We start from the raw sequence: 26,284 nt of genomic DNA on the forward strand, positions 1-26,284 counted from the left end.
TTGGAGAAATAATTTTTTTTTGGTTTTTATTGGAAATAAGGATTTCTTCTTTGACAATGTGTTTATTAGGGTTATGTTTAACGAAAACATTTCAATTAATCAACTGATTAGGGTTTTTAATTAAAAGTGAGGAAGTTTTGTAAATAAATACTCCTGTTGGATTTTAAAGATAGCTTTTCTCAGTTTTTAATCACTATTATACGAAAATCACTTTCGAAATATCATAATTGCATTCATTAGCAATAGTATAAATTAATAAAAACATGTGAAAAGACTTTTTAAACCGTTCGTTATCTGCCCACTTGCAATTTATACAATATGTCTAAATTTTTTTGAAAAGTGACATCAGATCAAAAATTTGACCCATTGTGGTTAATTCAAAACCACTCCGTTACCATTATTCTCATCAAAAACGAAAAAATTCACTATAATGCTTATCAGTTCGTTGCAAACTTCTTTATGGAAAGAAAACTCTTGATGCCAAAAAATTATGTATCAAATTTTTTGATCAAAATTAAAATATTTGCTTTTCAATGAAAAAGGGTGTAACTTGATTGAACTTCTTTGCAGTTATTTATAAATGAAATTTCCAAGGTGCGTTTTGATTCTATTTCCTGATAAACTTGATTTTCAATGTAAATTCTAATTTTCATTCGAATAGAATTTTTCGTTTGCAATATGAACATGAACTTGACATCAATGCGAAAATTGAAGACATGCATTCGATACATTTGATCATTTGATAAATTTTAGTTGTTTGCATTTCATTTCTACAAAAATTTTTAATTCTTAATTTATTATTCGAACATGTATTTTTTTAATGAAAGATTCGCAGTTGACATCCAGCATTTGTTTTTTCAATTTCATAATAGACAGAGATATGATTTCGAGAGCAATATCAGGATATTGAAGCATAAGTTCAAAGAACAGAGCGTCGATTATGTAATACGCAGAAAAAGGAAATGAAGTGAATGTGGAAGGATGTAATTTCGATGGCTGCTTTTGTTCAGCATCCAACGGATTGGGAGGAGGAATCCTTCTTCGATTATTGAATGAAAACCCCAATTTCCTGATATCCTATTCATTTGGAACAAACACAGCCAAGTGGGGAAAAGATATCTTTGTTCTTTCTCCAAACCTTGAAGTGACTGCAAAATCGAAAAAGATCTCGTGTGTGACAGATTCATCAGATTCTGCTGACAGAGCGGGAGGTTACGACAATGGAAATAACAGTGTGACCATTCCTCTGTGCATCTATCTCCTCCCAACTCCCGAAGAAATTCATGTGAGCAACACCGAGGCATCTGATCAATCGCGCTGTGGGATCGTCCAATTCACTTGCTTGACCTTGGGCCACTCCCTTACACGACTCACAAGTGAAAAGAAAGTTGTTGTCAGTGGAATGATTCAGATGAACGATGAACTGACCTTTGCCAGAAAGAAGCATAGGATCCGTGGAAACGATGAAGTCAGCTGCTGGGCCATTTCCGATGCCAGCTCGTCATTAAGCTCTGCAATGATAACAGCAAGCGCTGAAACAGTTTTGTCAAAACTGATCTTCTTTCTTTCATCTTCTTTTTCTTCTTCCTCTTCTTCTCATCTATCTTCTCCTTCTCCTTCTTCTTCTCATCTATATTCTCCTTCTCCTTCTTCTTCTCATTCTTCTTCTTCCTCATCCTGTTCCTTTTCTCCTTCATCGCCATCCGACCGCAAGAAAATCATTGCTCGCTCTCTCAGAACATCTGCCTCCATCACACTCACAAACAGCACTGTTATTGTATCCTTGTTCCAATTCAGAGAATTACACTTTTTTCAGATTATCTCAATCATTATCTCCACACTTGCCTGTCACACACAAATGTCTGTTAACCTTTCTGCAAACGCAGCTGCCACAAAATTATTAGCTCGCTTTATCGCATGTTCGGACTCAAAAGGAACAACCGTCATATACTCACATGCATCCCTATCCGCCTCATCTCCTTTACACCCAAATAGATACAGCGTATAAACCAGGAAGAAATGGTGTTGCTCACTCAGAGCATATAGAAAAAACGCCAAGCGTTGACATTTGTGATCTCGGTATTTATTCGTTAACTCGACTTGCCGGAACTTCGCAACTTGTGTCATCTCTTCCTCATTTCCGCAAAGAGCAGCAGAAGCAGTTGCATTGACAGCAGCAGCAGAAGAAGAAGATGTGATGAAGAAACAAAGTTGTATTGCACATCCTCTGCTGCCATCTTCAATTCCTTGGGAGCATCCATAGGAACAACCGCTGAGAAAGCGTGGTCGGTTAGAAATGGAGTACGAAGCATTATAGCCGCGTAAACACATCGTCTGAACAGACTTCCACTGTCTTCTCAAATAAACTCCTCTTCTGTACCGAGCCTCTTGTCTGACATGTTGAATGAACTCGCTTCCCCGCCTTCTGCACCTCTGCCTCCATTCACTCACCCTGCCAAATCAGTTGTTTATCTGCATCAGACGCCCCATCAGACACACACTCAAACGCATGCACTGACAGCATAGCTGAATAATTGCTCAGAATCACCTTCGCATAACCTTCTTCTATTCCTTCAATGAACTGCCGAACAACCTCGATTCCCTTCTCCGTTGTGAACTTTACCTTCACTGAATCATCCATGTGCAATACCTAACGACGCTGTAACTCCACAGTACAATAACCATTGCTTCATCACAATTTGCACATTCACAATACGGTTCAGTTCATCCTTGCTGATAAAGATACCACACACAAACTCGTTCTCCTCTGCTTTGTGCTCAAACTATTCAACTTAGGCGTTAAACATAACCACAAAGTCTTCCACAATAGCCTGCTTTTTCACTGCTTCTTTCTCTGTCCCATGCTCAATGAGGAGCTCGCACTGCTCCAAAGTCAGATTCCTTTTCGGCTTTGCTCCTCAGCCGTATCTCCGCCATTTCATTTCATCTTGACACAGCTTATGGTCAGCAGCATGCACAGCTCTCCCAGCGCATCCAAAGTCTGCCCGTCTGCAATGCGCAAAAGCATCATTTGCTGATTGCCTTTAAAGTTAAAGACACTTCTCGTAATCTCTCAACCTGATAGGACAACCACAACATCCTACTCTTCTATCTGCACTCCCTTTTCCCTTCCTTTTCCTCCTCTTCCTCTATTTTTTCTTCTTCTGAAAAACCAACAAAATCAATTGCAACTTCAGCAAATTCAGCAATTTCAACTGCAAAATCAACTAAACCCACTGCAAAACCAACAGCTATTTCAAACATTTCAATCATTTCAGTCACAATTCCCCTACCAACATCAACATCAGCACTTGCAACAGCTACAAAACTTGCATATCACACAAAACTGGCTTGCTAATACTTCTCCTCTTTTTCTTCATCTTCCTCTTTTTCTTCCTCTTCCTCTTCTTCTTCTTCTCAATCTTCTTCTTCATTTTCTTCTCCTTCCTCCTCCTCTTCTTCTTCATTTAATTCTTCTACTATTTCTTCTGCCTCTTCCTCAGCTTCTTCCACTCCTTCTTGTCCACCTCCTCCTCTTCTTTCTGATTCTTCTCTATTTTATTAGCCTTCTTCACCCTCTTTTTCCATTTCTTCTTATTCTTATTCTTCTCTTCTTCCCCCTGCTTTTCTTTCTCCTTCTTCTCCTTTTTTGAACCCTTCTCAAACATCCAATAAAATGGATGATGCAATTCTTCCTCTGCCTTCTTTAACTTTATCCCCTTCTTCTTTTTCTTCTTGAAATTCATTGTCTTCTTCATCTCATTCTTTTTCTTCTTCCTCCTCCTCCTCCTCTTCCTCCTCTTCCTCCTCTTCCTCCTCTTCCTCCTCTTCCTTCTCAAAATCAATCGAACTACCCTTTCTACACGATTCCTCATTCATCCTCAAATCATTCGTCAACATTTCCACCTGTTCGATATCTTTCCCCACTCCATCTAAACTTCCATCTGACGTTATGCCCAAATACACATCTGTTGCTTCTTCTTCTGCTCTCCTGTTCTCCTGTTGGATACTATCAGATGGAGAAGAACTGTATACTTCTGGTTCCACTGGATGCTGCTTGTCCGCACACGCCTCAGCCTCATCCTCTGTCCCCACCCCCGCCTTCACAAATCACAGCTGAGCCGGCTCAAGAGCCTCCACAACCAGCGGAGCCATCGCTTCTTCCAGCTTCACATGGTTTTCTTTGATTTTCTCCACAAACTCTCTACGTGCTGTCGGATACCCTCCTTTCTCCTCATTCCCATCACCTCCCTCTCTCCCTCCATCTTTGCCTCCATTTTCTTCTCCCTCTTTGCCTCTCCTTTCTCCTTCCTCTGCCTCTTCCCGCTCCTCATACACAGCCAACGCAATCGCTGCAGGTGTCAGAACCACATCCTCCATCCTCAGCCCCGCTTCCGACAACCCCTTCTCCACAATCTCCCCCACTTATTACTTTGCAGCCCCTCTCCCCATAACTTCGTCGTCCAGCTTCACCACCACGCGCCTCGACTGAGGCGATCACCATATCTGCAGTGAAGGGTCAAACATAACGCATATCAACATGAATGCATTCAGATCCATCACCATAAAGATATGCTTGTTCCACATCTTCTTTCCTGACGTCACTGCTTGTGAATGAAGCGGATTCGCAAACAAAACTGAAATCATCTCCGAAAGCTTTTCGTTGCATATGTCCAAAATACCCACGAACTGCACAGCAAGCCACGTGACAGCATGTTCCCACAACATCAGCAGCGACAGTGGTATGTTCCGCGCAAACGCCCCATCCACCTCAGGCACCATAATCCGCAGCCGCATCTCGATGTCGTTTATCGCTGCTATCGATATGAATGACTTCGTCACAGCCGACGCATCCGAAGGGTAAATTGCAGGGGCTGATAATGATTTATCATCTCCTGTTGCCTTCTTCTCTTCGCTTTTCCGCCTCTGGAATGGAAAGCTGAACAGCGTGCTGCTCAAGTTGAAGAAGATGAAGACGAAGGCGCTGAGCGAAGATACGACTGCTGCGCTGAATCGGCCACAAGAGGCTTTTTTCGATACCACTCCATGTCAATTGGCAGTTCTAATAGTGATACTGACACAACATTTTCATTTGTTTCAGAACTGTTAACAGCAGATAAAACCTGCTTTTTTGTGTAATTAAAAATGTTTGAAGCAGGATTTCTTTTGATAATGCGTTAATACAAAATGAAACGGAGAAGAAAAAGGCACATTTTGAGAAGAAAGAACTAGTTGAAACAAACTGTTTGAATCTAAATTTGAGAAAATTTTGTTTTTTTTGAGTTTGAAGCGAATGGTAATAAATTTTGAAAAATAATGCTTCATTCCACAATGTTCTAGAATTACATTAATAATTGCTTTTGAAAACTTCTTTTTGAATAACTTTCGATTGATACGAGTGAAGTTTTGATGAATTTTTCATGTTTGATGATTTCTTATTAAAAAATTCTTGAATTCAAGAAAATCAATTTTATTTGTTTTTCTTCATAAGAAAGTGATTAAAACTTAATAAATGTCAATAAATTCAGAATGAATATTCTAATATATGAAATGAAAATGAAGAAATAAGAATATGAAAATCATTTGATTCAAATAGCTGAAAATCATTTTCTTTCAAATGTGTATTGCAAAAAACGTTTAAAGTTCATATGATATCATCAAACTTGTATATTATTTTTCAATAATAAGCTCAGAAAATAATAAATAAACAAATATATATATATTGTATGGGAACGGAATGATCAACATTTTTTGATCATACGTGATCTTTTGTGGGACAAAATTAAAGTCGAGGAACTTTTCAAAAAAATTTTGCCATATTATAAAACATGCAAGGCGTGAATTTTCCATTTTCAGAATCCTTTTTTTTCAATGAAAAGAATCAAAATTTCAAAAATATTATGGTTATGATCAAACAAATATCTAATGATGAAAATTGAAATCAACTTTTTTATGAATTATTTAAATTTTTTGTATAATTCAAAGCTTTCTTTTTTTATTATATGGGGGAAAATACGGACTTTCAAGCTTTTTATGCACAAGGAACTGAAAAATTGTATTGCTCATAATTTTATTTCGCCTTCTTTGATTTTTAAATGAATTTTATTTTCAGATTCGTAAACATGCATCGTTGAAATCAAAACATCAAGTTTTTCAACATTTCACAAATGTCAAAAAAAAAAACTATTTTTTCATGTTTTTTGATCGAAAAAAGTCAATCAAAAGTGTATAATTTTTCAATAAAAATGCCTGAAGCAGAATATTTTGCACCATATAAAAAGAAAATAACAAAAGTTCTCAATTCATTTAAGTATTTTTTATTTTCACCTTTCATCTTGCGCAATCATTGAAACACTCGTTTTTCGTGTGTGAAAAATTGATTTTTTGATTTAAACACTAACCCTCTTCATAAAAATAATAGACAAAAATTAAACGCAAACTCAAAACCTAAAATTTCGATTCGAAGGAAAACCCTAAAGCAGAACGAAACCCGAAAAGTTCATTTTCACGAAATATTTTTCCTTAAAAACTTACAAAACAATCCAATAAAAATTTCAAACATCTTTAATTGACTTCATATGAATCGAAAGATTTTTTCTCACAAATTTATTTGTTCCAAACAATGAAATTTCCAAAAATCGTTCAACTTGCAAACAAAAATTTTTTTTATTTGTTTGATAATAGCCATTATATTTTCGAAATTTTGATTTTTTTCATTGAAAAAAAATATTAGCAAGAATGAAAAATTCACCCCTAGCATGTTTTATGAAATTGTATTTAATCATTCTATCACAAAAAATCCAAAAAAAAAACGAGTTTCTGAATGATCCTTAAAGTTCTGACTCACCAAATAAATTCTCAGTCGATCCAATATTTTTAATCAGTCAAAAAAAAAAAAATTATTCAATAAGAGAAATTATTTTTGATTGATCATCTTTTTTTCTTGTAGACTTTTTGTGCAGTATTTATATTTCTCTTCATAAATAAACCCTGGGTGAAGAGAAGGAAAATGTTCGGCATTTCCTTCAACCATTTTCCACTTCATAAAAATTAAAAGTGAAAAGAAGTCAAAAGAAAAAATGAAAAAGAAAAAAGAAAAAAGAAATATAAAAACCACTTCAACAAGATATTTGGATAACAATTGTGAAATTATTTTTGAATTCATATTTTTTCAACCAATAATTTCTGTCTGAGTTTTCACTTGAAATGCAGATTAATCGATATTGAAAAGTCATAGTTGCTCAAAAGATTGTTTTTTTAAAATATGTTCTCGAATATCGCTTTTTTTAAATAAATTATTTTGTTATTTTTTCCTTCAAAAGAATAATTCCTCTTCCAAGTATCAAAATTTTGGAATTTGAAACACTCCGAAAAATGTTATGATTTCAAAAATAATCACCCAATTTCAAAATTCAAACATTCATAGGAAATGGATAATTTCATTTACACTTTTGAATATTGAACAAAATCCAAATTTTGCATTCTTTTTTTCTTTTGAATTATCATTTTTGGAAATTTTGAATATAAATAAATATGTGAAAAAAAATTGTAAATATGGGGGAAAATATGAACTTTCAAGCTTTTTATGCACAAAGCATGAAATAATTGTTTCACTTATAACATTTTTAAACTTTATCAGATTTTAAAATAAATTAGATTTTCATATCTGTTTACAAACATCATTGATATAATAACATCATGTTGTGTTTCCTCTCATGTATTTTAAAAAACAAACCCATTTTTTACAAATTTTTTTATCACAAAAAGTCAACGAAAAGTGCATAATTTTTCAATGAAAATGCTTGAAGTGAAATATTTTGCCCCATATGTTGAACGTTCGAAGGTGCATGAAATGCAATTTATTATTAGCATTTATGAAAATGACAAGATTATAAAAAAATGCTTGTATTAATTTGAAAAAAGCAAAAATAAACTGTTTGAAAATAATTAATATGAAAATACAATTATATCAATGAAAATGATATTGCTCAGAAAAAAAAAATAAAAATAAAATAAAAAAATTAAACATGTTTGTTCACAAATGTAGTGTTTTTTTTTGACTATTGAATTTAGCACAAAAATAATTTTTTATTGCTTTTCTCAATTTTTCGGTGTATTTTTTCATCGTTTTGGAAGGCCAATTATGCTTTTACTGAAAAAGTTTAAAACAGACTTTGTTCTTTTTTCACAAACGCTTAAATATTGCTCCAAATAACATGAATAGAGGTTCTATTTCTCGTCCGTTTCACACACGTTAAATGCATATGTCAGAAAAAAACTTTTTTCTGACATTCTATAAATCGTCATTTATTTCCATCTTCTGCAATTCAAATTCTCACGTCATCATTATTTATGAAAAATAAATGTTTCAAAATATTTATTAAAATATGTGAATGAAGAAAATACAACTCAAAAAATGTGAGGATATTTGACTTCAACTTCTCTGTTTTCAAGTTGAAAAAATAAGTTATAGAAGACATTCATTTGGGTGAAATTTTTTGTAAAGTCGCAACCGTATAATTTTCAAACAAATCAAATATTTAATATTTTAATGAAAATTTTGTTCGCGAACACCAAATTACACTAATATGGAATATATTTCTGGATAAAGCTATTTCAGGCATTCAAGCAAAGTTAGGTGAATACTTATAAAAATTTGAGCATTATATGAAAATTTTGATTAATCTGTAAATTAAACAGTTGCGACTTTTCTTGAAGAATTACCCATTAGAAATATAATTTCTCCTCGAGAAAGAGAATGCAAAATGATTTTGATGGTCATATAATTGGAAAAACAGAAGGAGATAAATGGAATCATTAAGAATAGTGTTGTAGAAAAATTTGAGAAACACAAATGCAGTTTCAAGCAGCCTTTGTTCATGTCCTCATGAATCAAATATGTTCAGAAATTTTAATACTTTGCTCAGTTCTATCAGAACATCAAAAAGAATTTCAAAACAGTGAAAATTGTTTGTTGAAATTGATCAATAGGAATTCTTCTGGAAGTTCTTTTAGAAAAATAATTCTTGACTCAATTATTTTTAAGCTGAAATCGAACAGTCTTTATTATTTTTATTATTAATTTTTACCCGAAAATATACATCGTATATAATCACAATCGGATGCGGTCACTTATAAAAGTGAAAAATAAAATGTTTTGATAAAGGTGGGTGATTATTTTTGAAATCATAACTTTTTTCGGAACGCTGTTTTTTCAAAGGTTGTTAGTCTTTGGAAAGAAATCTTGAATTTTAGTGCAAAATACTTTCCAATAGTTTCACAAACAAATGTTTTTGTTGAAATAAAGATGAAGACATCTTTAAAAAGCCATTTCATTTTTCAGTGTTAATTTGTTAATGCTCAATGAAGTTTTTCTTTCCGAAAATTTTGTTTGAAAAAATATGATTACAAAAATAATTACCCAGGTTGTAATTATTATTGTAAGCAAATCATTCATTAGGAATAATTGTTTAATAAAATCTGATTTCAAAAGTGATCTTCAAAATAAGGCCTCTGCGACAAAAAAAAAAAAATAAAAAAAAAAAAAAAAAAAAAAAAATAAAGCGAGCAATATTGGTCGAAAGACATAACCAATGTTGAGTTTTTTTTATTTTTATTTTTTTTAATTTTCTATTTTTTTTTTTTTTTTAATTAATATTATTATAATAATAATAATAATTAAAATTATTATTTTATCAATTGAATGATTTTGTTTCCACTCCAATAAACATCGTTGAATAGTTACGTCATTATTTAAAGATTTCATTTTCATTTGAACTTTTTCGAATTGAGTTCATAATTTTAATTTGATTTAATCAATTTGCATCTAGTCAATCTTATTTGATTTGACTTAATCAAATCTGATTTGAATAGATCATTTTTTGATCTTTTTATTAACAATTATGAGTCAATTTCGATCAAGATATTGACTTATTTTTTCAAACTCTCTTCTAAGTTGGCAGATCTTTCAAATACCACAAGTTTGTGATTTCTTTTTTTGATTGTTTTTAGTGTAAATTGTTTATTTTCAACATCTCTTATTCCGATTCGGATCATAATGAACAATTTGAAACTAACGTTTTAAACACGAGCGAGAGATGATCAACAGTTGAAATCAATTTTATATCTGTATTTTTGATAGCAAAATAGCTATATTGATCTTATTTCGTTAACTTTATTGTTTTTGTTGCTTTTTTGTTTCATTTCATATTTATTAGTATGTTTTGTATAGAAAATTAACAAATATATAGAAATTTTATAAATAAACACAATTTTTGTTTTTCATTCAAAAAAATAAATTCAGAATTGGAAATATTAATTAATAGAGATTATTAAAAAGATGAGATGGTTGAAAAAAGAAGTTAAAGAAAAATTTAATGATATTCACTTTTTATTCAGCAACGATTGGAGAACAGATGTGGGTTTATTTTGTTTTGAATCAACAGAAGAGGAAGAAGAAGCAGTAGATGAAGATGATGATGAAAAGGAAGAAGAAGGTTGTGTTTGTGTAAATGAAGGAATAGGCTGAGTTGAAGATGGAGAAAAAATACTAATAGATTTCCATTGCTGTGGCAGGTGCCAAGCTTGTGAATTATCACAATTTTGATCTTCATCAAAATCTTTTCTTTCTTTTTCCAAAACATGTTCTCTTTGCTCACTTCTTTGTTCCAAAACTTCGCAATTCGCTCTTTCTCTTCTTTCTTTCGCTTTTTCTGCTTCGAACGACCTCAGATCATCATCAGAAGCATCTAAAATAAAAATATATGATAAAATGTTGTTTATAAAAATGAAAAAATAGTCAAAGAAAATAAAAAATAATGGTAAAAAAGTGAAAGATAAGCCTCCTGTTTCTGCCAAAATTGTAGTTATTGTGGGTGTCTGGGTATTTTCTGGATTGAGTTTATTTTTCATTTTGGCGAAATATCTAGCATTAGCCACCTTCTTTGCATCAACTTTTCTCAAGTAATTCGAATATAACTCCTCCAAAAACAATGAATTTGCTTCAAAATCCTTATTTGTGAGTTGATTGTACAAGATATGAAAGTTTGTAAGGCAGCAAGCCACTGAAAAATAGTACCCAACCCGCTCCATTTCAAAAACCCACGGATGACGGAAGACAGAAAAGAGAGTTTGAAGCCTTCCAAAGAATCTTTCAACAATGACACGATGAGATGCGAGCTCAGAAGTTCCAACTGGCTTCGTTATAATCGCTCCAAGCTCTGGTTTCGCTCCTTTGAAAGCGGAATCGGCCAAAATCTTTGCTCCTCCAAGCTTTTGAACAAATGTGGGGTAATGTTCTTTGAAAATAGTGAAATCGTGAGTTGACCCAGAGTAGATAGAACTGATTGTACTTGCTGTCCCCACCTTGGGGTTCACTCCCACCTCCACCTTGACACAATAGATGTGATGCTTCCCTGAGTAGTATTTTTTTCCAAACTCCAACCTCCCTCCAGGTCTGTTTGTAGGAATAACTGTGCAGTCAAGCACAATTCCCACCTCCTTCATTAGCTCTAATCGATCTGGACGAAATGAAAGAAAAAGATTTGCAAGTTGAGGTTTTAAATTTGATGCTGTTGAATGAAGAAGTCGAACAGCTGATGTTTGAGATTCGTGTTTTGATTGAGATATGACGTGAGTTAAAGAAATGGAGCGGTGGTGAAGAAAAACTAACAAAAGAAAAAGTTGTTCATCCAAAGATTCGATTGATTTTGCCCTTCCACGATGAGGTTGGGCTGATGATGAGAGAAGACGAAGAAGCAAGTCGAATTCATAACGAACAAACCCAGTCAGTCGGTGAAAACCGAAAGATGGGTCAGTAAATTTTTAACAAAATTTATCTATGATTGATTGCTGATCTTCATCAGATTTCATATCTATATGAGATGGCATCACATTTCTTTTCTCCACGCTCTTCAAAATATCGAAAAATGGAGATTGTGACATGAATGATGTAGTTTCAAAAAAGTTAAATACAAAAACGCCCATTAATAACAATTATTATCGATCATATTCGCACGCACAATTATAGTAATTTGCATTGACTCAATCAAATCGATTTGTCTCGATCTAATTTGCATTATATTAAACTTATCTGCTTTAGCAAAGGCAAATAATATATGACTTGTTCAAATCGCATAAGTTCTATTTTCAACAAAAATTTACCCATATTATTTTTCTTAAATATTAAAAAACGCATTTTTCTTGTCTAAAAAAAAAAGTTAAAGACAGCAAAGATTCAATGCTATGTATGGAAATTTACTGATCCACCAAATTTCATGATTTATTTAAATATAAGTTGTTTCAACTGACAATATTTTCAAAAGTTTGAATATATTACTATAACAGCATAATGAAGCCATATCATAATACAAAAGCAAAATTTATAAGTTCGAAGTTGCTATTTGCAAATGGTGTGCTAAAGATGAAAGACATTACTTTAATTTTATTTTTCCATTTTCGAGAACTGATTTCAAAATAAACGAACTGCCCAATGCAAGAACATTCAGTTTCCAAATGTGATATTTTGCAAACCATTGATGCATAGTGATAAATGACATTTATTACAACAATTGTCATCAATTTATTTGCAAAAGCTGAAATGAGAGCGAAGAAAAGATGATTCTGAAAAAGAAGACGATTATTTGATCAAAACAGGTTTTCTATTTCGAATTGAGTTGAATTTGAAGTATTACGTGAAAATGCACCACCATCAAAAGAGAATCACGAAGAAAATGATTGAATAACATTGATAAGAAAGAAAGAACAAAAAGTTGACAATTGATCAATGTGAAAGTTGCTGATCATCGGAAGCAGATGCGAATAAAATACTGTTTTTATCCAACAGCCTATTTTATTTTATTGTAAACGGTTGACTCATAAAATAATGAAGAAAATCGGAAACAAACAAAAGAAAAAGACTCGGGGAATTTGTGGCAGAATTTTTGAACAAGTTTGATCATCAAACTTATCTTTTGAATTTTATTTTCTTTGTTATTTATTTTGCAATTAACGATTGGACCGTTATTTAGAGCAACTTTTGAGTAATTTCACGAAAATTGCGATTAATTGTTGTATTGACACAGAAATGACCATATTTGCCTTATGATCTTCTGTGAAAATCTTCAATATGTTTGTTCTGCAAAAGTTGAGCAAGAAATATTTTTTTTGAAAAAATAATTTTCATCGAGCAAAAATTTAATATACAATTTTGATCAAAGCAGAAAATATTGATTGTTTGGAGAGAAGGAATTTTCTGCTGTCTGAGGCAGGAAGAGAAGCAGTTATCGATGATTATTGTTCTTTTCTATTTAATTCTCATGAGCTGCTCGACAGAAAGTCCAAAATCTGACGATCAAGGTCAAAGTTCAATAAAGACTGAAAACATTGATTGCTTTGAAAAGAGGAGTGATGAGAAGCCTTTTTTATCAAATAGCATTAAACATAAGTGCGGGATTGAAGGATCTTCATTCACAAAAGAGATTGGAAAAACAAAAGGAAATCATCATCAAAAGTTGAGTTTTAGTCAGATAACTTCGCAATTGGGCTTGACAAACACCTCGCTGACAACGCAGAAGATTCATTTTGATCAAAGCAGCGTTCATTCAATTATTGATGCTGGAAGGCAGTCGCTTGTTTTTGTTGATCAATGTGTGATAGCTATTTCGCCGTTCTGAATCAAATATGTTCAGGAGCTCTGCCAGCACATTTCTCATCAAAAACTTGACACTTCTCTCATTAGCACCAATTGTACGTGTTTCTTCTCTTGTTGGACCTGGAAATCGGTTGCCCGTTGAAACTCAAGAAAATGATGTGAACATTGTTGAATCGTCATTTATGTCATTTGCGCTGTCTGAGATTCCATTTGTTTCATCTGCGCCTTCTTCGATTATAACGATCGTTCATTCAGTTTTTGCTAACATGACTGCAACAGGACCAAGAGATTTTCGAACAGCTTGTGATAAGTGTTGTTGCTTGGCGATAATTCACTCTTGCAGTTTTTCAGAGGTGGATAACGTTCTGGATGGAGAAATAGTGAGTTCAATTAATGGGCAATCAGCGATGGATGCCTTTAACACTTCATTCTCTCGTTGCAGGAAGACCGGAAATGACTTAAAGATTGAAGGAAACGAAACAATGAAGAAGCAAGATCTTGGAGCGAGAAATGACACTCTTCAATTCATTGCATGCGAATGGCACAACACTTCATCAGCCTTTACAAATGAATCATTTTCTGATAGCAATACAGAATACTCTGGAGGGGCTATCGGAATTTATGGGGGAGATAATTGCTCAGCAATTGTTGAAGATTGCTTGTTTGACACATGCACTTGCCAGAGATACGGAGGAGCAATCATGGTATATTGTGGGAAGAGTGTTCAATGGAAAGGAAATGTGTTTGAAAAATGCAAATCACATAATTATGGTGGAATTACTCTGCTGTTTAATATCAAAAAATGCACATTTATTGAAGATTGCGTTTGCCGAAATACATCTGCCGTAGCTTATTGTGGTGGGATAAGAATTCAAAACTGCCGCTCAACAGGCTGTGAAGAAGACGGCCCAATTGTTAATAGATGTTATTTTGATTCATGCGATGTTAAAATCAGCATTGGAGGTGGAGCACTTTTATTTTATGAAATGTCATATACAATGAAAACACATGAATGCACTTTTAAGAACTCGACAGCTTCCTTTGGAGGTGGAGTTTACTTTTATTTTTCAAGTTCAGGAACAATAGATTACCAAATGATTGCCTTTTCTTTCTTTTTCAACAACTCCGCTTATGACAAAAAAGGGAATGATATATATATATGACAATGCATCTATCATTGGGGAGAATTTCATTTTGTGTGTTTCTTCTTTTTCAACAAGAGCGGAAGGAAACAGAGTGTATCACTCAGCACTTGGAGAAAAAAACAGTTGGCTTCCGAATGGGATACTGGAACGATTTGTGAAAAAAGATGGGGTTGACAAAGAGTTTTGTGGCATTGATGAGGGTTCTGCATGCCAGTCAATAGAATATGCAGTGGAGAGCTTTTCAGATTCTGGGGAACAGCGATTGAAGCTGCTGGAGAGCGTGTTTTCACCAAAAAGTGAAGTGTCCAGACCTCTGAGGGATATCGTTGTGAGAGGCGTTGCTCAGGAGCAGTGTGTGATCAAGACTGAAAATCTTCCTGGCCAGTTCTTGTTTGAGGTGTCGAGTGGATCGCTGTTGGGGTCGAATTTCAGTGTGGAGCATTCTGCAGCAAAACAAGGGATGACACTCTTTGCAGTGAGCTCAGTGGGAAAGATGAAACTGAACAGAATGAAGCTGTTTGCATCTGAAGATCATAGATCTGTACTTCCATTCACATCCCCGCTGATTATTTGCTCAGGAGATGGAACACTGAATGTGGACGAGCTTCAGATAAGTGGGTTCTTCTTGAGTAATTGCTCTGTGTTTAATTCGCTGGTGGGAGGCATTGAGATGAAGAATGTGCTGGTTGAGAACCTCCAAAGGCTTCATGGAAATGGAAGTGTTGTCAGTGAGGTGGTTGGAAGTGGTGAAATGGTTGATCTGAGCAATGTGTCACTGAACAATTGCAGCTGCCAAGAAGGAGATGGTGGGGGCTTTTGCATTCGAGTGAAGAGAGGAGGTTCATTGAGGGTGGGGAACTGGAGCAAAACAGCTTTGAAACAGTGCAGTGTGGCAGATGAGGAAACAAAGAAAGGAAAAGGGGGAGGGATGATGATTTGTGTGGAAGATGGAGGAGAGGATATTATTCTTGGGGATGTGCAGTTCAGTGGATGCTCGGGTTGGTGGGGAAGGAATGTGTTTGTGGAGGCGAGGGAATTGTCGAGGGTTGTGAGCAGCACGAGTGTGTTGTTTGGCACAACAAAGATGGAAGACAAAGATATGATGGGAATGGAGGATGGATGTGGAGAAGAGGCTGTGCCGCTGCTGGCATATTTGGCTGTGTTTGGAGGGAGCGGATATGTGGGAGGGAGTGGGATGAGGGATTTCAGTGGATGCGGAACCAAGAATTATCCCTGCCGCACAATTGGAAAAGTGGTTCACTTGCGATTTGGAGATGGAAAGAGAGCGATTGTGATGCAAGAAGGGTTTGTGTGGAAGGAAGAGACGGTGATGGGAAATGAAGAGTGGGAATTGAAATGTGTGAGCGAAAGAACAGCTGTGCGAGTAGAGTGCCCAGAGACGCTCAGTGGGGAAGCAGTGATTGTGAGCCAAATGAAAACGTCAATGACAAACATTCGATTTCAGCTGACTCCATTTCGGGGTTCAAGTGAGAAGGTGTTTGTGGAGTGCCAAGCAGGGAGCATGCTATTGTCGTATTGTGAAGCAGAGATGGCAGAGAGTGGAGATGAGCTGATGAACACTTTTGCAAAGGCAAGTGGGGGACTGCTGAAATTTGTGAACTTCAAGATGAGAAACGTTGTCTTGGGGGATATTTCAGCGATTGTTGGTGTTGAGAGCGAAGCTGGAACAGAGCTGGTGATGGAAAATTGCTTGTTTGATTCTGTGGAATTGGATGGAGGATGTGCTGTGAGTGTGAGCAATGTGAATGTGATGAATGCGACAAAAAGCAATTTCACAAGCATCACTCGTGCAACTGGAGATGGAGGAGGGATGAGTGTTACTGTTAGTGGGGAGACTGAATTGCATTCTGTACTCATTGAAGAGTGCGTGTTCAATGCTTGCTCAGTGAATGAAAATGGAAAGGGAGGAGGAGGGATGCACTTGCACATTGCAAAGACGAATGTTGTGAAAGTGAACAAGTGTTCGTTTTGCTTGTGCACAGCAACAGCTGCACCTGGAAAGGGATTGTGGGGAGGGATTCTGATTAAAGTGGTTGATGCTGATGCAAACTTTGTGGTGTCTTTGCCATCATTTGGCGAAGGCGGAGCGAATAGCGCAGAACATGGAAATGATCTATTTATAGAATCTCCAAATCTGACAGAGAGTGTGATCGAAGAAAGATTTCCATTTGGAAAATACATGCAGTTGTCTGAAGTGGATGGGATGAGAGGCTTTGATGGGGCTGATCGTTTGAATGCCATACCACTTGTGTATTTGCTGCACGATGTTGGAGTCACGATTTCCGCATCCTCGACGAATGGACTGGATGTGGCTGGATGCGGATTTGTTGAGTATCCGTGCAGAACAGTGGGATATTCGTTCCAGAGGCAGCAGGAGCAAGAAAAAGATGTGGAGGTTGTGGGAGTGTTTGAGCTGAATGAGAGTGTTTCTTTGAGCCACGAGAAAGGGTGCTTTGTTCATGGAAAAAGTGAAATGAGCGAAGTGATTGTGCATGGAAGCGCCTCTGGTGAAACAGGGCTTCTGCATATGAAAGGAAATGGGCAGCCGAATTCTTGTGTGAAGCTGTTATTATTTTCTGTTCCCAGATCTGTCCAGGAGCATGAGGCGCTTTTCAGCCAAGAAAGCAAGGGAACAATGAGAATTGAGAACTGCTCATTTCGATCTCAGAACGAAGGTGCAACACACACATTTTGTGCTATTGTTGCGAACAATGGAAAGACAGAGCTGGTGTTTGTGACAGTTGACAATATGTGTTTTTCAGGGAGTCAACTGATGAGGATAGAGGGAGCAGCAGCTGTAGATATTGCGAATATGAAATCTCTGAATGCCACAACCTCGTCCGAAATGGGATTGGTGTATGTCTGCGGAGCAGAAGCTCAACTGAATGTTAAGAATTCTGTGTTTGATAATGAAGGGTCAGGAAAGGAATGCAGGATTATCAATTCATGTGGAGCCAACGGTGTTATATTGGAGGAATGTGTGCTTAAATCAGGAATCGTGAGAGGAAGGAACGGATCAGCTGTCTGTTGCGTTGTGGGTGAGGAACAAATATTGAAGATAGTTGGAGGAAACTTCGAGAGCTGTGAAAGCACAGGGGGAAATGGAGGAGGAATATTTGTGAAAGTGAAGGCAGGAGGTTTGGCAGAGTTGGGAAACACTTCATCTGTGCAGGCTATTGAGTGTTCGGATTGCCATGCAAGAAGTGTGGAGGATAGTGGAGGGCGTGGAGGAGGGATGTATTTGTCTGTGGATGATGAGGTGAAAGCATTCTGCATTCAGAATGCGGTGTTTGATGGTTGCAGCGCAACAAGAGGAGGGAATTGGGTGTTTGTGGAAGGCAAAGAGCTAAAGAGGATTGTGAATGGAACGGCAATTGGATTTGAGTTTGAGAAGGCAGTTGAGATTGCGAGGTTGGATGATGTTGGAGGGTGTGAGTTGAGCGCAGTGGAACAAGTGATCCCACTGGCAGTGCTGTTTCGAGGGATGCCAGCTGTGGGATATGTGGGCGGAAATGGGATTGATTATGAAGTTTGTGGATTCAAAGACTTTGCATGCAAAACGATAGAACATGCGGGAAGTGTGCTTTTTGGAAAGAAAAATGCAACATTGAAGCTGCAGAGCTCATTTGTGTTTGAGAAAGATATTATTTTGGATGCACAACCGATGGATATTTGCGGAGAAGCGAACAGCACATTGATCAAAGTGAAAGAGGATGAAAATTGGGCTGGGAAAGGAATGATTGAAACACAGCACGATATCAGATTGCACGGAATGGTATTTCAGCTGCCACGATCAGAAGGAGATGGAAGAGAAAAATGGATGATGTGTTGCAACTCAATGAGTCTGAAGATTGAAAAGTGCCATTTTGTGAATGAAAGTGGTGTTGTTGGGATGGGGATTGTGGCTGTTTCAGGAGGCAGAATGGAAATGACACATTGCAGAATTGAGGGGTGTGTGTTTGTGAAGGCAGGAGTTATATTGTTTGATGGAAATGAGGCTGAAGGAGTGCTGGATGGTCTTTATATGAGAAATGTTGGAGTCAGTGAAGAAGGGAGTGTTGTGAGGGCGAAGGCAGGAGTAAATGTTGAGATTGCAAACAGCGAATTTCGAGAAAGAAATGAGACAGATGGGAATGTGATCAGAGTGGAAGGAGATATCAGCGTGGGGATGAGGAACAGCACATTTTCTGGGTTGAAGCGAGGAGCAGGAAATGGAGGAGCGATTGATGGAAAAGTCGGGGAAGCAGAGAGGGTGGAGATTGTGAACTGCACATTGGAGCACAATGGATGTGATACGGGAGGGTCACGAGGTGGAAGTGTGCTTGTGGAAGTGGATGATGGAGGGTATTTTGGATTTGATGAAAACACTGTGAACCGCAGTACAGTTCCATCGGGAAGTGGACTTGGAGGAGGGCTGTATGTGAACTTGTGGGGAACTGGATCAGAATACTCGATGAAGAAGATCGTGTTTGATGAGAATGGAGCATCGAAGGGGAAAGATGTGTTTGTGGAGTGCATTCAACCTCGACTGATGATTGTTGGGGTGCACTGGAATGGATCAGCACAGAACAATACAGCAGAAGATCGGCTGTGGGTGCTTGATCGATTGTCAGAGGCCACAGAGGGGGTGACGATGATGGAGTATCTGTTTCCGAGCTCTTCGCGATTTGTATTTGTGAATGGAAATGGGAGCAATTCGACACTGTGCGGGTATCGAGAGCTTCCATGTGAATCTGTTGATTTGGGATTTCAGCTGATGAACACCACGCATTCCATCATCCAGCTGCAAGCAACAACGCCAGTGAGTGGGCAGATTGATCGAGATGGAGACTCGTTGACCATCCAAGGAGACGAAAGCAAACCATTGCTTGCGATTGGGGGAGATGCGCAGTTTGTGCTGAGCAGTGGTGAGGCACTGACGCAACTTGTGTTTTCTGATGTGAACTTTGACCTTTCAGGAGTGAATGGAGGTGGAAGTGCTTTCGATTGTGTTGTTGAAGCGTGTGCTGGACAGTGTTCATTTGTTGGCGATATCTTTTGGAGTGGTGGAGAGGAGGGAAATGGAGCTTGTGAGAAGTGGATTGTTGTTGGAAAAGGGAGCACAGTCAGATTTGATGATTGCGAAGTGAGGAGTGTGAAGTTTTTTGGAGAAAGAGGGATCATTCAGGCGAGAAGTGGAACTGTCATACTGACAAAAACACTAATCACAGGATGTTCAGGGAGAGAAGGAAGTGGCCTTGTTGTTGTGTGTGTTGGAAGCAGTTGCACAGCAGATGGATGCACTGTGGATAACTGCTGGTGCACAGGTGATGGAGGCGGATGGAAGATTGAAACAGGGGGGAGAATGAAGATAGCGAATGGGAGCACAATTTCTGGTTGCAAGTCAGTGGAAGGAAGGGGAGGAGGAGGGAGCTGCGTTGTGGGATTGGGAGGAGAGTTAATAACGAAGGGGGTGCATGTGGAGAGGTGTTCTGTGGATGAGGGGAAATGGAGAGGTGGAGGAATATTTGTTCAAGTTGAGGGAGCAGATGGAAAAGGGATGAATCTGAGGGAAGTGTGGTTTAAGGAGAACAAAGGAAAAGAAGGGAAAGATCTGTTTTTGGAATGTGTTGACTTGAACAACACTGCCACACAGGCATCGATTGCTATTGATTTGTTTGATGAAAATGGAGTGAGAATTGCAGATATGGCTGGGGTGGATGAAGTGAACTTCGATGAGAGTGTTGATTTGATGTTGTTCCTTGTGGAGCGTCGAGCGAGTGTGGTGGTTGTGGATGGAGGAAAGGGAGTTGATGTGAATGGGTGTGGAAGCGAGGCTTTTCCTTGCAAATCGATCTGGAGTGGAGTGGGGCACTTTGACGATTCATCCGAGAGATACTTGCAGATTGTGAATGTGGGGAGCATCGAAGACTGTTATGAGTTTCTGGAGGAAACAAGTGTTGTTGGAGTGACTGGAGGAGAACGAGAGAAAGTGATTTTGGTAATTCAAGGAAATCCAAAGAGAGATGGAGTGTTTGAAGCAGTATTGACAGCACGTGCAAGTCTGACAATTGGCAAGGTCTCGTTGGAATTGCCAAGCAAACTGGAAAACGAATTGAAAGTGGCAATCATCTCAAAGACAGGAACGCTAACTCTTGAAAGCTGTCAAATCGTGTGTGATGCCGAAATGAAGTTTGGAGTGATTGAGGCAAGTGGCAATGGAGTGGAATTGATAAATTGTCAGATGGAGTCTTCGAGTTTTTCAGTTGTTCCGTTTCTTCTTCTTTCAAGAGCAGTGATTGAAGGATGCAATTTCACTGGAATCAGAACAGAAGTTGGAAAGAAAGGAGGAGTGGCTGAGATTGAAGTTGGAAGGGAAGAGAATGTTGTTGTGAACAGATCGCGGCTGATGAAGTGCGGATGCAGTATTGAAGACGGAAAGGGGGGATTTGCTTTCTTGAACACCACAAACACAGAGGAAAGTCCGCGATTTGTGTTTGAAGGACTGGTGTTTGATCAGAATGAAGCATGGCTGGGAAGGAATGTGTTTATTGTTGATTGTGATCTCAATGAGTCTGTGAATCAGGATGCATTCAGATTCAATTATGGGAGTGGAGAAGGAGACACAGATGGGAACATGTTTGTGGGGAGCGATAGCAAGTTTGCTGAAACTGATTTATTGAGGTTCCTTGTTTCATATAAGGGATGGGAGGTGTATGTTGGAAAAGAAGGTTTTGATGTGGCAAGGTGTGGAAGACAAGAAGAGCCATGCAATTCGTTTTGGAAAGGGATGGAACAACTGAAAAGCGAAGGGGAATCTCGTTTCATGTTCGTTTCTGGAGAAACAGTTATTCGGGATGAGTATGATTTGGAAGAATTTGAAATGAAATCGGATGGGAAGAGAGACGAGTCAAAGAAGAGCAGAGTTGTGTTTGAAAAGAAAGCAAGTGTGGGAGAATTGTGGTTTATCAGGAGTCATGGCGGAGTGCTTGTGGAAGATATATGCTTTGAGCAGACAGAAGCGTTTGAAGAACATGTAAAAGCTCTTATTTGGAACGAAGGAGGTCTGTTGAACCTCAGTGACTGTTCATTTGTTTCAGTTGCGAAAGATGGGAGTGAGTTTTCCTGCTCGCTTGTGTTTGCAAAACAAGGGGTGCTGATTGTGCAGTTGTTCAGGATGGAGTCGAGCAACATTGGCGACAGTGTGTTTGCTGTTGGGGATGAGGCCACATGTGTGATTGAGAAAGCAACTATTTCCGGAGTGAACATGAATTGTGATGCGATTGTGAAGATTGTTGGAGAGGAACATGCACTTGGAAGATTCGAAACAAATCTTGTTGGAAGCGTTGAACTCAAGGATTGCATTCTGGATGATGTTCAAGGAAGGAGCGATCGGTGCAGCGTCATGCGAACAGACACAGGAAAGGAAGTGATGATGAAGGTGAATGGAAGCGTTGCAAGCGACTGCAGAGCAAAGCAAAGCTTGCAAGGAGGGGTAATGGAGCTGTGGATTAATGGAGGTGGAAGGATGAACATGGTGAACAGCAGTGTTGTTCGGTGCAGCTGTTCAGATACCGGCAAGGGAGGAGGGGTGTATGTGGGGAGCAATGAGACGGGAGTGCTGGATTTTGAGTTCAGGACGATGGTGTTTGTGGCGAATACAGCAGGGGTTGGGTGTGATATTTTTGTTCAGTGCTTCAGCATATCGTCGCAGATCAATGAAACGCAATTTCGATTTGACCTCAGGAAGATCTCGGATCAAGAAAAAGGGATTTGTGGGATAGACAGCACAGAGCACAAGACAGACACGAATCTTCTGGATTTCATCACTGTATATCTTTCGGATACTATATATATTTGCTCAGAGCGATACGGCGGAGGGAAGAATGATCGCCAATGTGGTGCGCCCTTGCTTCCGTGTGCCACGATTGATTATGCGTTGGATCATTTGACTGGGGAATATGTGAGTGAAATGTATGTTGTGGAGCAGGCAAATCTCGAAGGTGAAGCGGAGCTGAATGAAATGGAACTTTCTTCGCGACTGAGAAATCCATGTGTTGTTAATGTTTGTGCATCCATCAACGGAACAAGCGACTGCATTATTCAGGCAATCAACAACGTTGCCATAAGTCGAGTGTACTTTGAGTATTGTTCGACTTCAAGTGATTCGCACTCGTCATTCCTATGTGTGAAGAGTGGTCTTTCAACATTGGGCAGTTGCTCATTTCGAAGCAGTTCAATGATTTCAGAAAGAGTTTCTGTTGGATATCACATTATTCGAGTGGTTGACGGAGGTTGCATGCTGGAACGATGCACTGTGTCTGAATTGCATCTCACAGTGAGCGCTATCAACGGGGAATCTGATTCAATCAGCATTATTTCGAGTGTGTTTGGAGATGTATCATTTGAAGAGCCTGTCATATCACTAACTTCAAAAGTGTTGGTGGAATCGAAGGATGAAAAAAGGATATCGCTGCTTCAGAGTGTGAGGGTTGAAAATGTCACACAACAAAGTGATCAAGTGCCATTGGAATTCAGTGAGTTAATTCATCAATTGGAGCTGTCAAATTGCTCAGTGAGCATCGCCATCACTAAAGGGAATGGTTCTTGCGCAATGGATATCAATAAATGCACAAGCGCTTCAATGGATTTGTGTTTGTTTGATGGATTGAGAAACAAAGATGGAAAAGAGAAGGACGAAAATACTGACCTGGATGGAATATGCAAATGGAATGAGTCGCTGATTCGGCTGAGTAATTCAAATGTGATGATGAAGGTTACGAGTGTTGTTAACTCTTCCATTGGTGGTATTTCTGTTTGTGGAGGAAGTGTTGAGATTGAGAAAGGAGAGTTCATTGAAAACAATCCCTTGATATCAAATTATCCATCACTAAGAAGAAATATCATTTGCTCAGATTCAGGAGTGTTGAATGTGAGGAGTTTGAAAGGAGGAGATGGATTGGAGAGAAATACATCACTTTGGATATTGAATGAAGGGTGCGAGTTGAGTGGGATAGTTTCTGAGAGAGCATCACCACTATTCATCCCAGTTGTGGAAGAGGCGAGGAATGAGACAGCATCTGAGGGAAGAACAATCATCACGCTGAGTGGGAGACTTCTTCTCCCCTGCAATGTTTCGTTGAAGTTGAGCTTCAGGAATGGAAGGGAAGAGGTGGTTGAGAGCTATGGGATTGGTGAAAAGGAAAGTGTGTCAGAGAACGAAATTGTTGCAGTTGTTTCATCGGCACAGATGGGAGCAGTGGGAGCAGAGACAGAAGTGAGTGTGAGTCTTCTGTTTGGAAAGATTGATTCGCCTTCATCGACTGATTCGTTTATCCTGAAGAACAGAAGCGAAACCCAAGGAAAAGGAGATGACAGAATTGTTGAAGGAGGGAAAGAAGGAAAATCATTTTGGCCAATAATTGTTGTTGTCATGGCAATAATCCTTTTAATTGTTCTTGTTGTTTCAGTTGTTGTGACAATTCGGTGGAGGAAGGTGAAGAATGAAGCAGAAGATCTGAGAGAGATTGTGAATGACAACATCAGAAAAGATCCAAAGGCATTTGAGATGGTGACGATGGAGATGTCGCCTGAGGCGCAGTGGAGGAGAGCTGAGAGGGAAGCTGAAAAGAAGAACGATGAGAGGATAAAGAAGAGGGTGTATGAGAACAGCTTGGGGCATTCTGAGTCATCAGAGCATCTTCTATCTGAGAGTGGTTCCACTGAATACATTTTGGGAAGAGACTCAGACAAGATCCCTCAATGGATGCTGGAGAAGGTGGATGAGAAAGAAGTTGAGGAAGAGACAAGAAAGCGAACGCCATCACCTTCCATTTTATCCACCTCAACCACTTCAACAACTGATTCAGATTCCACATTTGTTCGAATGGAGGATATGTGCCCCACCACCTCTTCAATGTCGAATCTGGTGGATGCAATGGCATGCTCGTCTCCACATGAAAAATTGATTGTGGATCTGAGGGATTCTCTGTTCATGCTGCTTCATGGAAGGAATGAGAAGAAGGAAATGGCGATTGGGAGTCTTCAGGAAAGAGAACAGACAGCTGCACAGATACTATTCTGGGTGGCGAATCTGGCACTCCATTCATTTGACGAAATGGAGAATCCTCTTTCTTCTCTCACCAATCTCAGTCCGCACATTGTGTTATTCTCCGAACACATGGTCATCTGCATTGTGATGCATTCAGACTTCTCATCTTCAGACTCAGATTCATCATCGATCTCATCAACAACAGTTGTGACATCTGCCAGTGATGATGATGATGATGATGATGACTCTCTGCCTTCATCAGCGTTTGAGGATGAGGATGATTTCAAAAAAGAGTGCTTGAGGTGGAAGGCGCCAGAGCTGCTGGTGAACAAGAAGATGGGAGCGACAAAGGAGTCAGTGGCATTCTCAATTGGGATGATGGTGTGGGAGTGTCTGACGCTGGAGGTTCCGTTTGGGGAGTATGGAGCAGAGGTGGCGGGGCAGAAGATTGTGAATGGGGAGAAGCCGGATGTGAGGAGGGTGTGCGGGAGCAGCTTGGCGGGTGTGGTGAAGGGGTGCCTGTCGCAAGACTGGGGGCAGCGGCCGAGTGTGAACGAGCTGAAGCGGGAGTTTATTGTGCGGTTTCCGAAAGGGGCAGCAATCATGACGATGACAGACGCGATCTGTGTTCGGGAAGAGTCCATGGCTGGGCTGAACAGAAGCATGATGAGCGAGTCGGAGGAGTGAGAGGATGTGGATTGGAAATTTGCAAGCAGGAGAGCAAAAGAGCAGGAGAGCAATGAAAATGAGACAATGAAGACAATGCAAGGTGTTTTTGCCATTCACAACAACATCCTCCAAAAATAGAGCATCGAGAGGAATTTGGCAAGAGGAATGCAAAAGGAGGATGATTGAAAGGGAAATGGCTGTTGGGGCAGAAGCCTTTGAGAGGAATGGACATGGTGAAAGGAGGAGAGATGAAGTGATGCACCCTCTCAAAAAAAGAGTCGGAATGAAAAGATGAGCTGGATTTGTTTGAAGGAAGTGAGCCAACTTTGTGGAATGGAGTTGAGGAGAGTTTTGTTTTTCTGTCAGATTTTCAACACAAATTATTTTATTGTTTTTTCATTTTTCGTTTTTGTTTGCTTTTCAAAGTTTGTTGTGGAGCAGCATGATTTGCGAGTTGTGCTGCCTGTTTGAGTTCTGATGCGATGTTGATTTGAGACAATTAATCTTTGAATATTTCCTTCCACTTTTCTTCTTTTTCTTTGTTGTTGTTATTGCTGTTGTTGTGTTTGAATGGAGTTTGTCACGAAGTGATTTGTGAACAAAAACTGCTGGGCATTGTTCGTTATGGGATGCTTTTTCCTCAATCAGTTTCTCCTTGTCAGTTTTTGAATGCACATTGATTTTTCGATGGATTTCACAATCCACTTGGCTGATGAGACTCAAAAAATATCCTATCCCATGTCATTTAATCCATCATAGAAAACAAAA

At 38.4% G+C, this 26,284-nt stretch overlaps 4 protein-coding genes across 4 annotated transcripts; 2 read left to right on the forward strand and 2 right to left on the reverse strand.

The window, feature by feature from the left end:
* Positions 1–580: 580 nt before the first annotated feature.
* Positions 581–2,171, forward strand: MONOS_9384 (uncharacterized protein; the record flags this gene model as incomplete). Its single annotated transcript, XM_067879881.1, has 4 exons — positions 581–594; positions 662–669; positions 1,101–1,777; positions 1,935–2,171. 4 exons carry the CDS (start codon positions 581–583, stop codon positions 2,169–2,171), a joined length of 936 nt encoding a protein of 311 aa, XP_067730247.1.
* Positions 2,172–3,759: 1,588 nt separating this feature from the next.
* Positions 3,760–4,797, reverse strand: MONOS_9383 (uncharacterized protein; the record flags this gene model as incomplete). The annotated part of the gene is made up of 3 exons (XM_067879880.1): positions 3,760–4,101; positions 4,337–4,506; positions 4,683–4,797. The coding sequence occupies 3 exons, from the start codon at positions 4,795–4,797 to the stop codon at positions 3,760–3,762; spliced, it is 627 nt and encodes a 208-aa protein (XP_067730248.1).
* Positions 4,798–10,727: 5,930 nt separating this feature from the next.
* MONOS_14096 (putative DDE superfamily endonuclease) lies at positions 10,728–11,505 on the reverse strand (the record flags this gene model as incomplete). The annotated part of the gene is made up of 2 exons (XM_067866868.1): positions 10,728–10,748; positions 11,101–11,505. 2 exons carry the CDS (start codon positions 11,503–11,505, stop codon positions 10,728–10,730), a joined length of 426 nt encoding a protein of 141 aa, XP_067730249.1.
* A 2,175-nt stretch (positions 11,506–13,680) lies between these two features.
* On the forward strand, positions 13,681–25,534 carry MONOS_14095 (uncharacterized protein; the record flags this gene model as incomplete). The annotated part of the gene is made up of 2 exons (XM_067866867.1): positions 13,681–14,703; positions 14,795–25,534. 2 exons carry the CDS (start codon positions 13,681–13,683, stop codon positions 25,532–25,534), a joined length of 11,763 nt encoding a protein of 3,920 aa, XP_067730250.1.
* Between the last annotated feature and the right edge of the window lie 750 nt (positions 25,535–26,284).

Source organism: Monocercomonoides exilis (genome assembly GCF_001643675.1).
Source record: "Monocercomonoides exilis strain PA203 chromosome Unknown scaffold14-1859848, whole genome shotgun sequence".
Taxonomy (NCBI): Eukaryota; Preaxostyla; order Oxymonadida; family Polymastigidae; genus Monocercomonoides; species Monocercomonoides exilis.